An 18,621-nucleotide genomic window follows, 5' to 3' on the forward strand; every position below is an offset into this window, starting at 1 on the left:
AGTTGTCATTAATCTATAATCATATCATAGACATTTTTAAGCATGTTAATAGTCAGGAAACAGATGTTCCTTTTTTGGAAAAAAAAATACTTAAAAGACGCATTCCAACAAACTAAGAAATGGCTCAAACTTTAATACATGAATGGAAAGGTGGGAAATTTGTGTTTAGTAAAGGAATAGTTGTGACTACCGAATCCATTTTATGTAGAAAGAATACTAAATACTATTGTATATGGTGATAAAATATAGTTTAAAATAGATAATTCTAGAAAGAAGAGTTATATAGCATAATAATAATTTAACTCTATGAAATAGGGACAAATATATTCGCAGTGCCTGTCAACAAAAATCTTATGCACATTTAAAGAACTTGAACTAATTTGAGCTAATGTAGTTCCCAAGGTATTAATAGTCATTGTCTATGGGTGTGTGGAGGAAGAACTGTGGACATTTTATTTTCCTGTTTTATCTATTTTTTATAATCATTAAATGTCTTTTTTAATTAAAGAGGAATATTTATTTCAAAGTAGGGTTGAAAAGAGATGAAAATCTGGGCCAGCCTCAGTGGACTAGTGGTTAAGTTCAGCACACTCTGCTTTGACGGCCCAGGGTTTGGTTCCCAGGCGTGGACCTGCACTGCTCGTCTGTCAGTGGCCATACTCTGGCAGCGTCTCACACACGAAAAGAGGAAAATTGGCAATGGCTAGTGGCTCAGGCGAATCTTCCTCAGCAAAAGAAAAAAGGATGAAAATAAAATCAATATGCCTTGAGCTTTTATAATGAACTTTACAAAATGTAAATAAAGGTAGAACTGAAAGTAAACATTTGTTTTGGCTCAGATGTTACTTTCTGAATTTTTCAGTGGAAGTGAAGAAGCTCTTTCCAATGAAGACTGTGAAAATGTTTACCACTTGGTGTACTCAGCACATCGCCCTGTTGCTGTGGCAGCTGGAGAATTCCTTCACAAAAAGTAAGTTAATTATCTTTGAAACTAGGTTCCACACTTGTATTTTGTTTTGTCGTTGTTTTAGAGTTAATGGAAGAGAGTAATCGTGACTGAAAAGTGTTAGAAGTGGCCATTTCAAATTCTGGGGGCTATAATATCCTCACAGCCTATATGTACATCATGAGTCACAGCCCTGAGAATGATGTCCCTTGTGACATATCTTTTTCCCCACAATCTAAAAGGCTGGTTCTCAGCTAGGAGTGCGAGTGGAGATTGGGGAAGTGCATGAAGTTTATAAAATCTTCTTGAGGTAAATTTGTAATCTAAAATCACCTTCAAAATGCCTCCCAACTTTTCATATTTTTTTTTCATTCTTTCTGTTGAGGTAAGGATTATTTTAATCTGTAATCCATAGTGATTCTGAAAATTATGTATACATTTGCAGTTTAAATAAAGCAACACCTCATCTGTTTTTTTGACAAAGCATAGAGCTAATGAGAGTTTATGAATGTGTAATTAAACATTCTTATGAAATATATATATATAGTGTGTGTGTGTATGAGGAAGATTAGCCCTGAGCTAACATCCATTGCCAATCCTCCTCTTTTTGCCAAGGAAGATTGGCCCCAGGCTAAAATCTGCGCCCATCCTCGTCTACCTTATATGTGGGATGCCTCTCACAACATAAGCAGTGCCTAGCTCCGTGCTCGGGATCCGAACCCTCAAACCCTGGGCCGCCAAAACGGAGCGCACGAACTCAACCACTATGCCACCAGTCCGGCCTCTGAAATATATTTTTGGTCTACTGTGTATGTCCTATAATTTATTAGTAGATTAATTCATTCTTAAAATATAAACACATTCTTGTGTGTGATATGTTTTGCTTTGTTTTTGTTTTTTTTGTTCATAGATTTAACTTAGTCATTGACAAGTCATTAACTTAGACTTGATCATTGGCAGGTGAACCCGGAAGTCCATTACATGTAGTAATTTGTGATTATGCTAAGCACAGATGTAAATCATGCACTGGGCAACTGTTGTGCATGGGTGATTAACTTTGATAATGAGCAGGCTTGGCCCTCCATCCAGCATCTGCATCCCAGTGCTGCAACAACAAACTGTTCTTTACTCCGTGGTACCTCTCAAAGTGGGAAAAGTAGTTTCTATGTGAAAAATCTTTAAGAAGGAAGCTGGCTACTAGTGCGTGCTAGTAATGAAAGTGAGGAAGAAAGTCAAGATTTTCAGGCATGACTTTTAAAATAGTATATTGAATTTGCCAGTGACTCTGACATCTATGGCTAATAGAGTAGTACTATTTTCATATTTATCTTGAGGTGTCATAAATTTCAAGAGTGTACTGTAGTCTTAACTTCCCTTCCTTTTCCAGGACTATTATATTCTAGTTAGTCTCTATTCTCTACTTAACTTTCCAGAAAACATTGTGTTTATAGAAAGAATTTATTGCTTTTATAGTTTCAAAGAAAAAATAGACTAAAAAGGTTGGTTCTCTTTAGAATAGAGGCCATAAACTGGCTGCAGTTGAGTCAGAAAGAGCCCTTGGATATATTTGATTTTATCTGTATTGTATTTTTCTGTTTGAAATACTTGCTAAAAATTTTTAAATTGGAATAAAAATCCACAACTATAAGCCTCCATTATTTCTTATTTCTTTGTAAAAATGAAACCAATTCCTATGTAAATGAGAGCTTCACTCACTGAGCTTATTTTATGCCCCTGCCCTGGAGATAGTCACAGTTTCAGAACTTTTGATTCCTAATGATCTCTTTGAGCATTCTCCCACCCTGTAACATTGTGGTCTTTTAAAATCTTAACAAGCGAGCTATAGAGTATCCCCAGGAATTGCATGATTAAGTTTTTAAAAAATAAATGCATGCATGTGCATACATACGTAGTCTATTTTGTAGTCTAGTGTATAAGCTACACACAAGCTTAACCAGGCATCCAAAAAATACTAAAACGTATCTGAAATGAATATTTTAATATTAGAAAAATTAAGCTAATTCTTTAGTACCTTATATTTATATTATATACAGTGAATGCGATTATCCAAATTTGTACATTTCAGTTATAAAGGACCCTCACATTTTCCATTTCTTCCCCCCTCCAAAAGCCACCCAAATAAACACAACTTTCTCCTAAACCAATCTGATAGCTATGCAGATATACCTTCAAGATAATACTCTAGTCTTCTCCCCCTGCCATATATTTCCCCCCGGACACCCCAAATGATATTTAACTTCTCTGTACTCATTTTCTGCTTGAGTTTGGTTTATTTTTGTGTCCCATGAGATTATTCTTATTTTATTATTAAAAGAAAAGAAATTTTCTTTTACACTTTATATACGATTGAACTGTATAAAACTATTCAGACCTATTTTTTTGACCTATAAAAACATCAGTTACATACTTGTGTTGAAATAAATCAGTAACCTGATCTCTGATGTTGTTTCTTTTTTTTTTTAAACACTGAAATAATTTGTGTAGTGAAGGAAAAGACTAAAATTCATATCCATGTAAATTTGTAATGTTCTTATTTTATTACTTGTTTCCAGGCTGTTTAGCAGACATGACCCACAAGCAGAAGAAGCATTAGCAAAGAGGAGGGGAAGGAACAGTCCAAATGGAAACCTCATTAGGATGCTGGTTCTTTTCTTTCTTGAAAGTGAGGTAAATTTTTAACATAACTCTTTATTTTGCTTTTTGTATTAGATTACATATTAAATAAAATTGTCATTTAGTTCATTGTAATTGATATTTTTCAATCAAAGAAAACAAGCCTGTTTCTTAAAAATTGCCTTCATGGATTGCCTGATTATGGAATCAGGACAGTGCCTTTCGTGGGAGTATATATGCAGGTGTGGATCAACACTGAATATAGACTAGCAATTTTTAAATTTTTGCAGTATTGCAGTACTGCATACTTTTTATTTTTCTGAGGAGGATTGGCCCTGAGCTATTCTGTTGCCAATCCTCCTCCTTTTTTCCATTTTTCTTCCCAAAGCCCCAGTAGACAGTTGTATGTCATAGTTGTATATCCTTCTAGTTGCTCTATGTGGGACACTGCCTCAGCATGGCCTGATGAGTGGTGCATAGGTCTGCGCCCAGGATCCGAACCAGTGAACCCCAGGCTGCCGAAGCAGAGCTCGCGAACCTAACTGCTACGCCACCGGGCCAGCCCCACTGCGTACTTTTTTGTGTTGTTGCTTTTTGTTTTTCTTGAATTTTTGCCTATAGCTTTTTTTTTTTTTTTTTTAATAATTTTATTTATTTATTTATTTTCCCCCAAAGCCCCAGTAGATAGTTGTATGTCATAGCTGCACATTTTCTAGTTGCTGTATGTGGGACGCGGCCTCAGCGTGGCCGGAGAAGCAGTGTGTCTGTGCGCGCCCAGGATCTGAACCCGGGCTGCCTGCATCGGAGCGCACGCACTTAACCGCTAAGCCACGAGGCCGGCCCTTGCCTATAGCTTTTAAATTACATTATTTAAACAGTTTGCGAAAAGTTTTCAAGCTGTTAAAACCATTAGTTCTATGTTATTTGAAAATTATATTAGTTAAGGAGGAAAAAATATATATAAATTAAAATGTTTTAATTAATAGTTGTACAAGCTTCATAGCAGTACTTCCATGTGAGATTTCCCTGACAGTTATCACTTAAACAATTTTCTAATTAACATTTATAATATATTATCTATCAGAATCTGTGTACGCAAGTGAACTTTGGTTTGCCCATTAAAGTGCTCTTTGATATTAGAACTGTATTTCCTACTACTGGTATGACATTGGAGGAATGGTGAACTAATCCTGAAGAGCCCCTGAATGGAAAAACTGCTTGGCTTAAAAATGAGTGGGAACAGAGTTGCAAAGAACATGGAGAAAATCTAGAAATCTAAGACTCTCAATTTTACCTGGGAAAAAATATTTTTGGTTTGTGTTGGAATTCTGGGAAGAAAAGAAACTTAAAAGATTCTAGAACTGCTCAAATTTGAAAGTGCTGGAGAAACTGTAGGAATGAGGACTAAAGAGACAAACAGGCAGCCTGTATAAAAATTAAAATCAGAGAGAAGTAAGAACTGAGTCAGTGGAATGAGTGGGTTTAGGGCAAAGTGGAGCAGAAAAGTGGCAAAGAAGTTGCCGATAGTTTTAAGTAAATTGGCAATGAATAGAGAAAGAATAAAGTCAGAAACAAAGCAAGCTGGAGGGTGGCATTTAAGGATGTGTTTAAGAACGTATTTTAACTGTGTATACAAATTACATGGGGATCTTGTTAAAATGCCAGTTCTGATTCAGTAGCTCTGAGGTAGGGCCTGAGATGCTGCATTTCTAACAAGCTCCTTGATGTTTATGCTTCTGGTCTAGGGACCACGCTTTGCATAGTAAAGGTTTAAATCATTACTTTTTTAACAAAGCAAATGTGGATATATTATGGAGTAAAATACAAAGTGCTTGTGAATGTTTAAGATAAAACACTAAATACTCAAGTAAATATCACACTTGTGATAGACCATTTCAAATTATACCCTTAGCCCCCTTAGGTTTTAGAGGAATGGGATAAAAAAGTATTATGCAACAATCAAGTACTGTATGAAAATTTGACTTCAATAGCAACAATTCAAAAATTGATAGGGATGAGACATGCAAATAGTCTTTAAACTGTTTGCTGAAAAGTTTAGGGAATATGATGATCAAGGCTAATTGAACTTGATTATTAACGGAAGGAAAACATTTTGGATCTCTGCAAGCCCAAGGACTTTTATTTTTGATATATTAAAAGGCACAAGTACTTAATTTTACACAGTTTCATCTTTTATTTAAAGCAGTAATTTGTAATGTGTATTACTGCTCTATTTTCAGATGGTATTACAGTAGTCCCCCCCCTTATCTGTGGTTTCACTTTTCTCAGTTTCAGTTACCCGCAGTTGACCACAGTCCAGAAATATTAAATGGAAAATTCCAGAAATAATAAATTTTAAATTTTGCAACATTCTGATTAGCATTATGAAATCTCATGCCGTCCCACCCGGGGTGTGAATCATCCCTTTGTCCAGTGTATCCACACTGTATATGCTACCTGCCCCTTAGTCACTTAGTAGCCATCTGGGTTATCAGATCAACTATCTCGGTATCACAGAGCTTGTGTTCAAGTAACTCTTATTTTACTTAATAATGGCCCCAAAGCACAAGAGTAGGGATGCTTACAATTCACAGAAGCTAAAGAGAAGCTGTAAAGTGCTTCCTTTAAGTAAAAAGATGAAAATTCACCACTTAATAAGAAAAAAAATCACATGCTAAGGTTGCTAAGATCTACAGTAACTTTTTTTTTTTTTTTGGTGAGGAAGATCAGCCCTGAGCTAACATCTGCCAATCCTCCTCTTTTTTTGCTGAGGAAGACTGGCCCTGGGCTAACATCCATGCCCATCTCCCTCCACTTTATGTGGGACACTGCCACAGCATGGCTTGCCAAGCAGTGCGTCCGTGCGTGCCCGGGATCTGAACCAGCGAACCCCGGGCCGCCGCAGCAGAGCACACGCACTTAACCATTTGCGCTACCGGCGCGGCCCCTACAGTTCTTTTATTACAGTGTATTGTTATAATTGTTCTATTTTATTATTAGTTATTGTTGTTAATCTCTATTGTGCCTAACTTAAACTTTATTGTAGGTAGGTATGTATAGGGAAAAACACTATATATAGGATTCAGTACTATCCGCAGTTTCAGGCATCCACTGGGGTCTTAGAATGTATCCCCTGAGGATAAGGGGGAACTACTGTACTGTATTCCTGTGTTTGCTGCTGTTTACTAAAGTGTTACAAGAAAATTAAAATATATTTCCCAATTCTTGTCAGCTGCAAAAGCAACTGCAAATCATATTTAAAGGTTTCTCGTTGATTCATGATCATAATATTGGTCTTTATGGTCTCCTATGTTTCACAAGAAACATTCTTTGTTAAAATCTCTCTTCTTATCCTGTTACATTAGTGTACATCCATAGCTGAATGTTTATTAAAGCCATATTCTTATAGTATGGTGGGATTCTGATTGTGTCTTGTTCTGAATTCCTCTTTGTTTTATTGTAACACGTTAATTAGTAATATTTTAGTAATAGACTCATAAAAAGTTGAATTGAAAGAGACCTTAGAAATCATAAACAGAATGAGTTCATCTTATGGATGAATTACCAATCAATTAACTAGGGTTAACTGAACTGATTATCATACTTTCTTTGTTTTACTAGGATGTTAAATAGTAGTAACATTTTAATAATAGAATTCTAAAATGTTGACTTGAGAGAGGTTTATAGTCCATGGAGTAGACTTCCTCTTTTATATATGAATTACAGGTGAAATAATGGAGATTAAGAGATCTGCCTAAACTAGTTGATTTTCTTTTCTTTTTGTACCTAAAAGTGACATTTTTAAGCCATCACAACCTTTATAGCAGTCATTGGTTTCAGGTGACGAAATACTTGGTATATTTTAGATGCATACCAAATGGTAGGATGAATGGTACTTGAATGCAATGAGTCCAGATTTCCCTAAAGGTAGTGAGACCGTAGAATTTACTATACCAACTGTGATGCTTTTCAGAGGGACAAGGATGCTATTAATAATTATTCCAAAACAATAAGCATAACCCAGCACATTTCTGGACAATCTAGAGGTATGGTCACCCTCCTTCTCGGCATATGGAATGTTGAGGCTAATTATGACAGTCATTTGGGACAGAAAGTTAACAGACATATTAGTGATATATCCAAGAAATCTGAGTGCTCACTCCTTGTGCATGAATAACTTTTTTTTTCTTGTTGTTTATTATATATTCTTCAAGATTCACCAATGACTGGCTCTGTTTCAGCAGAGAATAAAACCCAATATAGGAGTATTCAGAAATTTTAGACTAAATAACTTGGGATGATAACAATCATGCATCGCATAATGATGTTTCAGTCAACAACAGACCACCTATAGTGGTCCTGTAAGATTAGTACTGTATAGCCTAGGTGTGCAGTGTAGGATATGCCATCTAGGTTTGTGTAAATACACTCTTAGAATGTTTGCACAATGACAAAATCATCTAACAACGCAGTTCTCAGAATGTATCCCTGTCGTTAAGCGACACATGACTGTATTTGCATTGTAAGTTATTTTTCATAAAAGGAATCAATGTAAGGTTCCGTTATACGGTGAACTCCTTTAGTGTATTTAACAGAGAAGTTAGCAGGTGGAGAAAACTGGAAGTAAAATATTGTGAGTAACCTTGAAGCCAATTAAAAATGAGTCAGAATGTGGCCAGAAAATTGTAATTAATGACACCAGGAAAATGAGATTCGTTGTCTTGTATGCAACCTTAGAGGAAATCCTATAAAAAATTATATTAGATATAGCAGGGTAAAATCCACCTAGATATAAATATATTATGTATAATTTTAATTTATATTTGTTATATATAATTTATAAATAAATTTTAATATAATTTTAATTATCCATTTTGCTATATAGCAGCTTTCTATCCAATAATGAGTTACCTTTTTTGTTCATCTGATTCCTGAAGAGTACAAAGAATGCTTGTAGATATCTGATTTTCAGGCTATTTGTATAAAATTATGATACCACTGTTTTTATTTTTTATTTTGTGTGAGGAAGATCAGCCTTGAGCTAACATCCATGCCAGTCCTCCTCTTTTTGCTGAGGAAGACTGGCCCTGGGCTAACATCCGTGCCCATCTTCCTCCACTTTATATGGGACGCCGCCACAGCATGGCCTGACAAGCAGTGCATCAGTGCGCGCCTGGGATCCGAACCCAGGCCGCCAGCAGTAGAGCGTGCACACTTAACCACTACGCCATGGGCCGGCCCCGATACCACTGTTTTTCGAAAATTCATTTTTGTTTTATTTTTAGGGTTCCAGATCCTTTTTAAACCCAGAGTTTTTATAGCCACTGAGAATGCCTTAAGGCCTTACTTCTTAGAGCTTCGTCTTTCACTACCAGTAGAAGGTCCTTGGTATAAAGTGCCTGAAAGGTGATTGTAACCTTCTTACCATTACTGGCCACGTTAGAATTTTTTTCTCACACATGGATTTTCCTGGTATTCTTGCAGAGATTTGAGCCTAGCAAGTTATGTGGCCATAACAAATGCCTAAAGACAAAAAGACTGTATCATAAACATTATGTCAAGCCAATTCCTGATTGACCATGTTAAACTGATTGTTGTTGCTAATCTTGGTGACTTTGAAATTTTTAATCAGAAAATGGGCCAGGACATTTTCTTGTCCTTCTGGTGTACACATTGAGTTTGAAACAACTGGTTATTGGTGTTAACAGAACGCAGACTACTAAGCCACCGCCTTGTGGTCAGAGAGACAAGGAAATGGTCAAAGAAGTTAGCATCTACATTGAGAATATTGGCTACCACACACAAAATATTTCTGGAACAACGACAACATGCCTATGCTAAATTTTAATATGCCTTGGTTCAAGGCATGGAAAAGTCATCCTTAAAAATGCCAGTGCTAATAGAATTACAGTCATCCCTCAGTATCCACTAGGGATTGGTTCCAGGACCCACCGCGGATACCAAAATCTAGTGATGCTCAAGTCCCTTGTGTAAAATGGCATAGTATTTGCATATTACCCATGCACATCCTCCCATGTACTTTGTCATCTCTAAATTACTTATAAAACCTAATGTAATATAAATGCTATGTAAATAGGTATTATACTGTATTGTTTAGAGAGTAACAACAAGGAAGAAAAATCTGTACATGTTCAGTACAGATGCAACCGTTGTAGGCCTTTTGATCCATGGTTGGTTGAGTCCATAGATGTGGAACACGCAGATACGGAGGGCCGACTGTATACTACCTTAAGTCTCAAAATGTGCCAGCAGCTCATCCAACTGAAAACCTCATGCTAAATAACTCAAGATGAAAGAGATATTACTAGCTCACCAGAACAGTGAGGAATTTGTGGAAGCCATAAAGTAATTGACTGTGAATTCCATTATAGTTAAGTAACCCATTGCCCCATTTGAGGCAAAAATAGGGGGAAAAAATTGAGGTTTTATGGTAGAAATCTGAAATACATTAAAGATCAGCAGAAGCTGATGAATGAAGTAAGCTATAGATAGTAATTAAGGGGATGTTGTTTAGCTGAGCTTAGTCCTCCCTTTAGAAATGTTGGTCCAGGCATTTGGGATGTGGACATTGGTCTGAGAAGCAAAGTAGTGAATGAATGCCCCAGATAATTTATGGCCACCAAGAGGGAAGGGAACTTTTGCATTCAAAAGACAAATTGCAGCCTGGCCCAGTGGCATAGTGGTTAAGTTTGAGTGCTCCTTTTCGGCAGCCTGGGGTTCACGGGTTCCAATCCCAGGCGTGGACTTATGCACCGCTTATCGAGCCATGCTGTGGCAGGTGTCCCACATATAAAATAAAGGAAGATGGGCACAGATGTTAGCTCAGGGCCAGTCTTCCTCAGCAAAAAGAGGAGGATTGGCAACGGATGTTAGCTCAGGGCTAATCTTCCTCACCAAAAAAAACCAAGAAAGGGATTCTAGCTATTGGTATCATTGAGTCTAGACTCATTAACATATATGAACTGGCAACCAGGAAACACTGAAACTCAAAAAAAATCAATACCATGAAAAAGAAGCACAGAACCCAACATATTGATGAAATTTTTTGATTAATACCCCCAGATATAGGAAGAAGCTTTTATGAAAGAGGAATGAGGATTCTTAGAAGTTAAAAACATGATTTGCAAAATTTGAGGGTGAAACACATCATTAAATGGCCTGAATGGACACAACCAAAGATTGGCTATAGTTTCAACCAAGTAATTTTTCCAGAAAATAATGCAATAGAAGAAAGAAATGAAAGGTTTGAGAGAGAAATTAAGAGACAGGGAGTACAGATTAAGAATATTTATTATATCATCTAGTAGGAGCTCTAAAGAGAACAGAGAGAATGGAGAGAAGGAACTAATCTAAAGACATTCAGTTAGAATGTTTACTATCCATGCACCCTATATGCAAAGTGTTACCTGAGGATGTTTTCTAGCAAAATGAAAAATGGATACAATAAAAGGAAAACAAGGAATATAAGAAACATTGGTGAGCAAATAAATCTGAAAAAACTTAGAACTAAGCCTAAATAATATGGTCACGAAGCTTAAAGGCAAATATCTAAAAATTATTCTTAAAATGTAGAGGTATAATGTTCAGTAAATGAAGAGAAGTAAATAAATGTGCTCAGAGTCTTGGTGATGGAAAAATATAAGTTAGGAAATAAAACTCTGAAGGAAGTTAGAGATACAGATACAACAAGAAAATGTTATCCGTAGAACACTGGGAATCAGTTGCCAGGAATATTTCCAATATCAGTAATCTCAATAAATGTAAATGAATTAACATGCTTTATTAAAAGGCACGTTGTCATTTAGGGTTGAAATAAAGAAATTTAAATGTTGTTTACAAACACATCTTAATCGAAATAACCCAGGAAATTTACAGATAAACATAGGAATTAAACAAACTGGATAAAGGCTGGATATAATTAACAAATGCTTACAAAAAGCTAAAGGGACAATGTCATATAAGATAAGCCAGAATTGAGGACCAAAAGCATTAAGAGGGACAGAGAAAGGGATATTTTATATGTATAGAAGATATAATCCACCAAAAATATAATTGTGAATGTCTTTGTACCTATTCTACAGACACACTTAAACATGTATATGTGGTTAGGCATAAAAGCAAATTTATTCAACATAGGTTTTTTTTGTTTTTGTGGTGAAATATACATAACAAAATTTACCCATTTGAACTATTTTTTAACTGCACAGTTCATTGGCATTAAGTGCATTCACATAGCTGTGCACCCATCACTGTCATTCACTGTTGGAATGATGTTACTGGTGGTCTAGTAATAGTTTCCTAGGATATGTAAATTTGGAAAGTTTGAAGATGTTTTGCTGCAAATCTTTGCCCCTCTTGTTTCCAAGCAGAGATGCTAATCGATATTATCTACTCTAGCTTTGACAGAAATCATTGGGAGACTGTATGTGGGTTGTGAGTGGGTGTGTGGGTGTGGTTTTCCTGAGGCATTTCAGGAGCCAGAATGTGAGGTTTGAAATGCAGTAGAAATGAAGTATAGAATTAAGGAGGTCAAATGAGGCACAGCTTTAAATAAGTCAACACATTGAACTTAAGAATAATGATAGAATTAGGAGTGAGGAAGAAAACCAGTTCACATGCCAAATATGCCAAGACATCAGCAGACAACCAGTAGGTCTAGAAGGTGACTTGCATACATTTTTGAGCCACTACTCGTGATGAGAAAACCATTTTCTCATCACAAGTACAAGCACAGATTACTGAAATAAGAGTTATATGAGGAGCCAGCCCAGTGTTGTAGTGGTTAAGTTCGCACACTCCGCTTCGGCAGCCCTGGGTTCGCGGGTTCGGTGGTTTGGATCCTGCGCGCAGACCTACACACCACTCGTCAGCCATGCTGTGGCAGCATCCCATATACAAAATAGAGGAAGATTGGCACAGATGTTAGCTCAGGGACAATCTTCCTCAAGCAAAAAGAGGAAGATTGGCAACAGATGTTAGCTCAGGGTCAGTCTTCCTCACAAAAAAAAAAAAGTTATATGAAATAGTACTTACTTTTCCATGTGCTATACACTCTTTTTTACTGTTTCATTTTTTGAAACTTTGGTCTCAATGCATTAAATTGGTTTAACAACCAGTGAATGGGTTGCAATCTGTAGTTTGAAAAACACTGATCTAGAAAGTGGTTTAGCTCGATGTTATGAGCCTCAAAGGTGGAAGAACTTGTATACAAGAGTGGAGAAGTTAATTGTAAGTAGCAGAAAAAGAACAATACCAACACCTTCTCTACTTACCTTTCCCAAAGAGCTTATTGGAGTGGGTGTGGGGTGAGATAGGGAATGCACTGAGTTAAATGGAAGTGAGAGTAGAAAAAAGGAGAGATGGAATAAGTTAACATTTTGACCTTGACCAAGATGTAAAGTAAGTAAGGCTGGTACCAAAGTTTCAAATGGAATTCTGAGAGAAAGTATTGATTTCCTTAAAAAAAAAAAAAGATTGTTACAAAGAGACAAACCAAGAGTAATGTAAAGTGAACTAGATCCAGTTTATAATTTCGAGAATTCTGTTAACTAGTTAAACTCTGTTTCCTCATCTATAAATGATGCCATTGGTCTTAACCTTACCACTATAAAAAGAATTTTTTTGATTGATTCTACATATTGCATCCCTGTTATTGACAGTGGAATACAAGTATATATATTGTTCTCTAAGTGGCTCTTGGAAACATTGTGACCAAGCCATTTTAATTATGAAGAAATGGTTTTTTAACTCAAAATATTACTAGTAGTTTCTTCATTAAATGTTCTTCAGTCACACTTGATTTGTTATTTTTAGTTACATGAACATGCAGCCTACTTGGTGGACAGTTTGTGGGAGAGCTCTCAAGAACTGTTGAAAGACTGGGAGTGTATGACAGAGTTGCTATTAGAAGAACCTGTTCAAGGAGAGGAAGGTATAGTATTTTGACAAGTTGATTTACATATTGTTTTGGGTTTCTATTAATAATCATACCATCTTGTATATATCACTTCTTAAAAATGAATATACGCAAGCATGCATGTCTTTTTGCAAAGAGAACAATTTGTTTTCTGTAACAAATAAGGATGTCTCAGTAGTTTATAACATCTTTCTAGATTGACTGTTACCATGCTGCACAAGTTTTTTAACTCCATGTAAGTGCCGTGTAATATTCAAAAAAGTTTTCTTTATGCTAATTTGAGTCAAAAGATACTGACATACTTAATGTAAAAAAAAACATGCATCCAGAATCTTTTTGTTATATGTATATGGGAACTTGGAAAAGCCTTTGACACAAAAGGATTTAATTAGACCACAACCATCCCCTCTTTTGTTATATTTTCTTAAATCTTAAAGTCAGGAAATCAAAAATAAGATCATTTATCTAGCTATTCAAGAAATAGAAATAATTGCTATATGATAATTGAAATATACATCTTATTACACTTTGCATAATAACGTGAACAGCAAAATGGATATGTATACTTACTAAAGCATTTATATTCTAAAAGTTTATATGAATGTTAGCTCCTTAAAACTAGAAATGCTTTTTCCTACATGTGGCTTGTTTTTCAAACTAGCCCATGGTAGTGCTTTGGAGAACTGCTATTTCATTTAATCCATACAACAATCCTGGAATGTAGATGATACCTTGATGTAAGAGAGTCTTGTAGTGAACTAAACATGGACTTCAGAATCAAAAGAAATAGATTCAGATTTTTAACTCTTTAGTGACTAATGTCCTCATTTTTTCTGATCCTTAGCTTCCTTTTCTTTATAACATAAAGATTGTTTTCCTTTTATACCTTACAGTTGTTGAGAGGGCTGCACGAGAATAGTATACTCTTGATTCCCTATTCTACTTCCCCTGCTCTTCTGTGTGGTTCGACCCTTTGGGATATAAGAGCAGCACGAGCCATCTCCTGCGGTAGACTCCCCAAACAGGTCACCAGGAGAGTGACTATGCCCCAGTGTTCTTTCTAAGCGGTGGTGGTAATTGGTATTATCTACTCTGGCTTTGACAAAATTCAATGAGAGAGACAAGGGGTATGCATCAGACCCAGATAAACTCCAGTAAATTGGCCCAAATTGCTTCTTTTAAACTCAAAATATTTGCCTCACAGCTGTATTCTTAATCTGTGATGCAAATCCTTCCCAAACTTTTCTCAGACCTTCCTTCAAGGTGGAGGTTATTATAGTATGTTTGGCTTCACCTCTGATTATTATTTACTTTATTTGCATGTGGTTTTATTTTTCCTTCTCCATATCCTTGGTAAGAAGATGGCCCTGTTACTAAGTTGACAGGACCTTCGGCTCACTAGATCAAACTCTCGACTGTACTCTGACTCCTTTCACTTTTGTGATCACAGAAATATGAACATACATTCTATATTTTCTCCTGTTTATTTTACTCATACATGTTTCTGCTAAGTTCACTGACTTCATACATTCTAACTAGTCTTAATATTTTCTCTAATGAAATCAATTCCCCTTCTAATCATTACTGCCCAGTCAACACTTTGCTGAGCAAAGTACCCAGCATAGTATTTAGTAGTGTGTTGCATCCATTTTCCTTCCCTTGCTTGTGGCTATAGAATCAGCAAATTATCAGAGCTTCTTATTTATGATGACAAGCCATTTTTCTTTTTATCACCTTATGCTCTATAAGGTTATTTCCAAGGAGAAGGGAGGCAGAGGATATAAATTAAGGAAAGAAGAGCCAAGGTAATAATGCTTTGGTATTGTTAGCTTTTTACTCTTGTTTAAATAAGATGTATAAGTCAGTAAATCGGAATTACTGAGTCTGTCAGTCATCAGGTTGTTCTAGATGGATTTACCTTGTTAAAATAACCATATACTACACTCATGTGTCATTTAATGACAGGGATATGTTCTGAGAAATGCGTTGTTAGGTGATTTCGTGGTTGTATGAACATCACAGAGCATACTTACACACACCTAGGTGTATAGCCTACTATACACCTAGGCTATGTGGTACTAATCCTATGGGACCACCATCTTGTGTGCGGTCATCATTGACTGAAACATTGTCATACGGTGCATGACTGTCTTAGGTGTTTCGTTGTAGTTTAAATTTAGTTGACGTTGGGTTTGATTTAATTCCAGTCAAGAGGTTGTCTTGGTTTGGCTTGGGTTTGATTGGTTTGATTTAAGCTAGAAAAGTGAATTATGAAATATGAAACATTTTTTAAGTGAACCTCAGTTTTAGGGTATGATTGAATCTGGGAAGGCAGGGCTGGGGAAATTATGCATAACAAGTGCAGAACCATATCTACATTATGACACAACTTTTTTCATACATTTGTGCATTTGCATTCTGTGCCTCATATAAGCTCTGGCATGGAATAGCATCCAAATCAGTTTTCTGTGCTAGTATTTTGCTATATTTTATGATAACAAAATGCTTCTAGTACGACTAATTAGAAATTAAGTTATATTTTAGGTAGGTGGAGTGTGAGGGGAGATATTCCAGTGGGTAAAAGTCTGGTTAGCAGTTGGAGATATATGACTAGAATTTGGGAAAACAGATGCATTGTCAAAGACTACCACTAACAATTTAAATCACAGTAGTCTTCAGACTGACTTGTAGTGTTTTTAAGGGACGGGGGTTTTTGTTTGTGTGTGTGTGTGTGTGTGTGTGTGTGTGTGTATTCTATGGCGAAATCAAATTGTTAGTTAAATTTTTAGTATAATGTGAAGGTCTGGGTAACAGGTAACCTGGTAACAACAATACCATAACTAAGTCATTTAACTTCACTGAGTCTCAGCTTCTTTATCTATAAAAAAAGGACCTTTGATTAGATAATCTTCTGTGATTGTTTCTAATGCTGAAGTTCTATGATCCAGATGATGGGTGAAGTAAATGTGGATAAATGCAATTCTTCGAAGTAAATAATTCATTTATAACTTTAAAATATGGACCGCCTTCTATGTGCTAACTATTTTACTAAGCAGTGAGGTCAGCTCACTCCCCACATGGAGCTTACCTCCTAGTGGGGAAGGCAGACCAAACCAAGTAAACAGTCAGAATAATTTCAAGAGTTAATAAGTGTCTGTGATGGATGATAATAAGGAGGGGTCCATCGTTAGATTGAATCCTGAAAGAAAGATCTCTCTGAGGAGGCCACCTGTGAACTAAGAATCTAAAGCATGAGGGGACTAGCCATGGGAAGTGTCAAAAAAGCCCTATAGATAAAGGAAATAGCAATTGCAGAATATCTGAAGCATGAATGATATTGTTATGTTCCAGAAGCTGCAACAGGTAAAGCATAGTGAGCTAGGGCACAAGATGAGATAGAGGCAGAGGCCAGATGATGTAGAACATTTTAGTTCATAAGTGGATTTATTTAGTTCATTCTAAGTGTAATAGGGAGCCATTGAAGGATTTTAAACAGGGGAGCAATGTGATCTAGTTCATATTTTAAGAAAAAAGCTTTTAGTAAACATGGTTTGGAATAGGCAGAAGACCAGTTAAGGTAACTGTTGCAGTGGTCTCTATGGGAAATCATGATAAAAATATAGAAGAGGAAGATAGGTTATAAAGAAAGAAAGAGCCGATGGCTGAGTTTTAAAGATTATAGGTAGGAGACAGAAGCAGGAAGAGAAAGAGAGAGTGAGAGCTCCAGCAAGCTTTAAAAAGGTAAGAGAGAATTATACCCTATAGAAGCCGGGTAAGAGAGCTGTGGTTAATAACATCACATATTGCGGAGGAGTAAAAGGACTACGCAAAGATCTTTAGCTTTAGTGATGGTTTAGGTTGTTGGTGACTTTTAAGCGTTTCTTTGCAGTGGTAAGGAGGAGAGGAGTCAGGGTTCAAAGTTATCAGAGTAAAATGAATAGTAAGGAAATGGAGATAATGTGCAGAGAGATTTCGGAAGACTTAGAAAGTTGTGTAGTTATCTGATAATTCATAGTACAAACAGCTACCCATTTGATTCAGTCATTGTGACTATTTGGCTCTTGTATGTGGCTTAAGGCTGCTTTGCTTTCAGTTTTATTATTTGGTTTTGCTGTCATATCCCAAAAGGGATTTCAATTAAATTTCAACTGTTTTGAGTTTACCTTGTCTAAATGGATGGTTTGAAATTATAAAGTAAATAACAAAATTGATGGCATTGGACACTGTAAGGTTGGGTGGGTTGTTCTTCAACACTTATATGGATTTTAGTATAGAGTAGGAGAATGTTTCCCTACTTGAGATAAGTTGTTCTCTCCTCGCTTTCCATAGAACTAGATTTTCTTCCTAAATAAAAGAAAATGCATTTAGTTCATAAACAACCTTGTCATTCCTTTATCCCTAGCCAAATGTGAAAAATTATGGAATTCTAAAATCATAAAAATAGAAACTTAGTTGTTTTATTGAGTGGGAAGCCTTTTCATATTATTAGGCATTGCATCAGGGAGTATAAATGGAAAAGCTGACAGTGTTTCATGTGTTTTTCCTAAGACAAAATGTTAAAAAAATGATTTAATTAAGATGTACATAGTACGTATTCCTTCACAGAATAATTTTGGTACAGATTAAAGGACAAGATGTTATTATGTCTTTGCCGTTTCATTGCTGTTGCCCCGATTCATTTTAAAATAATCAGTATAAACTTGTAAAGCTTAATGTTTAAAAAAAATTTATACCTAGTTTTGACTCTGTAATCCCCACATCTGTTGGGCTTTAACATAAAAGACTACACAGAGAAAGGGAGAGAGAGGGAGGGAGGGAGTCAGAAAGATAGAATTAAACTACTCAAATTAGTCTCAAAATCTGTCTTTAAAAATACTTTAAATACATTTAATGTATTTAAAAATACTTCAGAAATATTTAAAAATAGAAATTAATTCAACAAGGAAAATACAGAATCAATGTAAAGAAAACCATAATGTTTTGTTAAATGACGTAAAATAAGATATCAGAAGTGAAGAGAGCTACATCATGTTCCTGGCTGAAAAGATAATAAGAATGTCAGCTCTTCCCAGTGTAATGTGTAATTTTCTTAAAATGCCTTTCC

General features: G+C 35.9%; 1 protein-coding gene across 4 annotated transcripts in view; it reads left to right on the forward strand.

Moving 5' to 3' along the window:
- Positions 1-18,621, forward strand: part of STAG1 (STAG1 cohesin complex component) — a 354,666-nt gene that overhangs the window by 252,416 nt on the left and 83,629 nt on the right. For all 4 annotated transcript variants that reach the window (XM_004419341.2, XM_087430526.1, XM_004419340.3 and 1 more), the window contains 3 exons: positions 863-970; positions 3,520-3,634; positions 13,415-13,532. In XM_004419341.2, coding sequence (XP_004419398.1) covers positions 863-970; positions 3,520-3,634; positions 13,415-13,532 — 341 coding nt within the window. The remainder of the gene's footprint in view (positions 1-862; positions 971-3,519; positions 3,635-13,414; positions 13,533-18,621) is intronic.

This window comes from Ceratotherium simum, chromosome 5, assembly GCF_057802395.1.
Source record: "Ceratotherium simum simum isolate JZ-2026a chromosome 5, ASM5780239v1, whole genome shotgun sequence".
NCBI classification, from domain to species: Eukaryota; Metazoa; Chordata; class Mammalia; order Perissodactyla; family Rhinocerotidae; genus Ceratotherium; species Ceratotherium simum.